General features: G+C 37.2%; 1 protein-coding gene across 2 annotated transcripts in view; it reads left to right on the forward strand.

The window, feature by feature from the left end:
* The window catches only part of LOC138040989 (mediator of RNA polymerase II transcription subunit 24-like), a 39,221-nt gene that overhangs the window by 6,768 nt on the left and 27,453 nt on the right, over nt 1–5,000 (forward strand). For both annotated transcript variants that reach the window (XM_068886745.1, XM_068886746.1), the window contains 5 exons: nt 919–957; nt 1,183–1,256; nt 1,453–1,558; nt 3,176–3,311; nt 4,664–4,787. In XM_068886745.1, coding sequence (XP_068742846.1) covers nt 919–957; nt 1,183–1,256; nt 1,453–1,558; nt 3,176–3,311; nt 4,664–4,787 — 479 coding nt within the window. The remainder of the gene's footprint in view (nt 1–918; nt 958–1,182; nt 1,257–1,452; nt 1,559–3,175; nt 3,312–4,663; nt 4,788–5,000) is intronic.

The raw sequence follows: 5,000 nt of genomic DNA on the forward strand, positions 1-5,000 counted from the left end.
ATTATGGATCTTTTCTCTGCACACCAACTTGAGACTCCTGATAGCTCAGACCTTCTCTGCTAGCATACTGTAGTTCTCTTTTCTTTTGCGTTGGCTGGGCTAAAGAGTATGGGAAAAGAGACCTCTGCCATTGGTCGAAACTCACCGTGTTGAGCGGCGGGTCTAATTTGCAGGTCGCAGGTCATTGTTTCACCAATACAGAAAGTATCCTAAACATTCTTAAAAGCTAACCTTAGGCCTAATTAGGCCTAAACAAAAGTTTTTAGGCCTAAGGTTAGCTTTTATGAATGTTTAGGATACTTTCTGTATTGGTGAAACAATGACCTGCAACCCATGACCTGCGACCTGTGACCTGCAAATTAGACCCACCGTGTGTTGAGCATGTGCAGTGGTTACTCAGTTACCGAATACTCATGTGATACTTCCCATGCTGTGCGAGCTCACTTTATGTTAAACTTTAGCAACAGCTGAATTGCTGTGAAGGAAGGAGTGAGACACAGTGGGCTCAAGTCACAGTCAGCTAACCTATGATGGGGCATGCATTTGGAACAGTGCCATTGTGGGTCCACGGTGGTGTGGATCAAACTGAGTTTTGACCAATGACAGAGCCGAGAGGTCTCTTTTTACATACTTGTCAGCCCTGCCAGCAAACGCAAAAAGAAGAGATCTCTGCTAGCAGGGAAGTTCAGACCACAAACATCAAAGAGACCAATCAGTTAACCACTCTGCATGTGACCTTCTGAAGCAATCTTTAACCTCTGGTTTTGGATTTCACCGAATAATGACTGTATACCAATCTTACATGGTGTGTACCTCTAGCACTACAATAACCATACTGCTCAAGATTTTTTTTTATTTCCTGTGCTGCCTTGAAGTTAAAAGACAATCGCTTTTTTCATAATTATTATTAATCTCCAGGTTATTGCTTGTTCATCAGCTTTAACAGCCATTCAACAGGTATTTGGGAAGTTACACTGTATTTTGTGTTATAATAAATATTATGTTTTGAATTCACATCTTAACCTTTTTTCTGGTAATTCATAATTCAGAATCTGTGTCTAGTTTAGTTTCACTTGAGCTTATCATGACAGGACCTTCCAAAATTGCAATTTAAAGAATCAGAATTCCTCAAAATTTTTACTTCTTAATAGTTCTAATAAAAATATTTTGCATTTTATTTAGTTTCAGAATGTTGTCAAGCACAAGTGCTTATCAGCTTTGCTTGATCTCCTGTTAAGCTTTGCTCCAAGTATAAGGTATACAAATACTGGTAGTTTTCCCTGGCTTGTTTTTGCTTTATATGTGTATTTCTCTTTCTATACAAGATGTTTTTAACTTAGAGTTTCAATTAAGATAGAAATATTTTAGTTTGTCTAGAATCCTTTCCAAAGGTAGCTTGAACTTTTGGATAAGTAATCTAATAATAAAATTTCTCCTCTTCCTCTGCTGTAGTTGCCCTGAGACAGATGAAGAATGCTTGAGATTTGCAGTTTCTTTGCTCAAGATTGTGTACTGGCTGCTTATTGTTGTTACAAGGCTTCTGAAATTGTCTATAGAGGTAATTTGATCCATTACTCATAGAAAGTAGTCCACCTATCATAAATTTTCATTTGTGAGCATTGTCACAACTGGATGTTTGGAGAGCCTGTGATCAGGCTCTACTAATTTTTAGTTTTGTGTGGTACAAACTATGTAACATGACACATTAGAAAACAGTCCTAAGAAAATATGTGTGCTGATTGGTTAAAAATCGTGTTTCTATAACAGAACTAGCTTGAGCTGTTGACGTAGTGATGACACGAGCAAAGATAATTTACATTTTGATAATTAGAGTTAACAACTTGAGTTGTTTTCCTTTTTCTCATTGCGTTGTCTTCTAAAAGAAATAGAAAACATGTACTCTGTCCGTGTTTCTATCGAGTTATAGACTCGGAAAAGCTGTGGAAACACTCGCCTGCGGCTTGCGTTCCCACAGCATTTCTCGTTCTCCCGAACTTTCACTCGTGTTTCTATAACTCGATAGAAACACGGTACATGTTTCCTATTTCGTAAAGAGAACATAATTATGAGCGATGCTAAAAATGGGCCTGATTGCAGGTTAGCGTGGAGTTATCAAGACTAATACAGTGCACACTAGTGAAGCCTTGGGAGACCATCTGAGTGACATTTTGTAATTTTTCAACCCTTTCACCACTGAGGTGAAAAATGAGTAAAATCATCTGGTGTTAGACAGAGTAAAATCTTTAAGTGTCAGTGGCATTTACTGTATGGAAGTGAAAGGGTTAAAGGATGGTTTACTCCACTGACAGAGTCTGCAGATTTGTCCAGAAATGCCCCAAATTAGATGCACGTGGATTGCAAGAAGCATCACGAAGTGTCCCCTTTCTCTTCTCCCCAACTTCAACATCACTCATGTTGCTGAATACAGACAAAAAATGTCACAAAGTGTCCCCCAAATTCTGCTCTTTAAGTAAAGATTAACTGCTGCATTTACCCAAAGATAAAAATAATGCCAACCTTTACCCTTTCCTTGTTGTTGAAAATAGGTAGCAATTGCTTAGACTTGGGTGTGCTTCTAATTAGGTGCATTTGTGGACTTAAGTGAGAGTCTGCATCAAATTAGTGTTGGTAATCAGGGCCCGGTTGTTCAAAAGCCGATTAACGCTAATCCCAGATTAAAAATTAACCAAGGACTTTATTTCTTTACTCCCAAATGCTATGCAACGCTGATATTCAACAAAACTTTACACTAGAAGAAGTCAATCTTGAAAAACAAAAATAAGCGAAAGAAACTTTCACCAAAATGTTGAAAACATGAAACAAAGGTTTAAGCTAATCCTGGGTTAAGTTAATCGGCTTTTGAACAACGGGGACCAGAAGAGTACAAGCATCTAGGATAACATTATCAAGTTGAAGAGTAGTTTTGTTTAAGGAAAGTGCGGTAGGTCTAAGCAGTGGATTTCCTTAAGAAACTTTATATTGTTTACCACAAAGTTAAGGAGTGCTGGTTTGTTTGTTCATCGCCCTGGAAAAACAGAAAAAGAGGGAAAAGGGAATGGAGCAATCATGATGTACATGGGATGTAAATAGAGGCAATAAATGCATTGGAAAGAACTGTTTTTTTTTTCCCTGGGACTCTTAATTCGTGTTGACAGCATTTTTTTTTACACTCCAGTCTGTTCGTCGCTCTTCTGGGGTTGATGTTCCATTTCACTTATCCAATGTTGGGAAATGCAGCAGAGCATTTGGACATTTCATGGGGACAGCATCATACAGAGCTTTGGTTATAGTTGGAAAAAGAGAGGATGGAGGTTTGATCCACCTCTAGTTATTTTAATTAAAATAATACTGTATGGATGCTCTCTTAAAGTGGTACTGTGATCAAATTTTTACCCCTTGATTTTTTGAGTGTATCACATAGAATTCCATGAAAGAACAAAAACACCATTTACCGTTTGCAAATACCTGCATTAGTTCCAGAGATATTTACCGTAAGTTTGAAAAATGGCTAAAATATGCAAATGAGATGACTGATGATGTCATACACTCAACCCAATATTATCTTGACAATATAAATAGAGCTACCTTGGCCAATTTGCAGCACAGACCATTGAAACTTGGTAGTCTAATAGTTCTACAGGAAACACACCTATGACTATAAAAAATTCTGTTCCCATGGCAACTCACTCTTTTTCAGTCCCCACCCACTTGATTTCAATAATTATGTTAGTGATTTTCAGCTTGAAAAAATGTTAAACAAGGCCACAAACTCGAGCTAGCATATTTATATGCTTGCTGGATCATGTGTATGAAGTGCTGTTAGCAAATATCAAAATGGAATGCCAAAGGTGGCCAGAAAAGCTTTTAATATGGGGGAGGTCTGGAACCCAGTATGATGCCATGGTAACAGAACTGTTAAGCTCAATATTGTGGAGAACATTTTAGTAGAATCTTACTGCAAAAAATCAAAAATTTCTGATACAAATTGGCTGAGATACCTCTTTTCATCATATTTGAATAAAATTTGGTTGAGTGTATGACATCATCACTTGGCTAATTTGCATATTTTAAAAACTCGAATATCTCTGGAACGAAAAGAGTTATTTGAAAAAAGTAAACAGCATTTTTCTTCTCACACAGACTACTTGTTTATGTTTCAAAATGGCTTACATGTACATGTATGTAGATAGGAAAGATGCGATTTTTGTCAGAGTACCCCTTTAATTGACTTTTATTTGAGAAAACCTAAGAGCACCAAGAGCTTTTAATACTGTGGGATATAATTACATTGAAGCACTGGGCAACCACTTGGTTTGATCCTTGAGGTCAGTGTACATCCAGTGTTCCTCGTGTGACAAATAATGGTATTATTTTGGTTCTTTATTATATGGAATTTACACTGGCTCGCAATTGGCTTTCCATTGTAAATTTCATTCAGATTTCTTGCACATACAGTATTGTACCATATTGTTTGTTATCACTTAGTGTTACATTGTACATTATGGGCAGAATAGAAACCATTAAGCTCAACCTGTACTTCGTTGAATTAAAGTCTTAGATATTTCTGACTGTGACTTGTATAAGCTACTGGTACAATGAACTGTGCACGGGTATAGACGAAAATCAAACTCAGCTTTGATGTCATTGTTTTATAAATTGTCAGCTGCAGCATCTGAATTAGACATCCAGTTGCAAGCTCTTTTGAAAGACCTTCTAATGGCGCAACCTGAAGTAGTCATCCCTGAAGTCCAACTCCATTTGAAAGAACTTATGGTGAACTTCAATAGGTAGTGATTTTTCTTTTGATGAAATCTTTTTTGAAGTGTTTTCCTGCCAACAAATCATCAAATAACTCTTACATGTACATGTAGCATTAAACATTGTGACAATCTTATTGTGGAACCAGAACCACTGTCAGTTAGAGTTTGCCTCATCAATTTTGTCTACTTTGGAGGCTTCAGCCAAAGTTATGCAACTCTCTCTGTGAACTCAAATGCCTG

This window comes from Montipora capricornis, chromosome 3 (genome assembly GCF_036669925.1).
Source record: "Montipora capricornis isolate CH-2021 chromosome 3, ASM3666992v2, whole genome shotgun sequence".
In the NCBI taxonomy this organism is placed as follows: Eukaryota; Metazoa; Cnidaria; class Anthozoa; order Scleractinia; family Acroporidae; genus Montipora; species Montipora capricornis.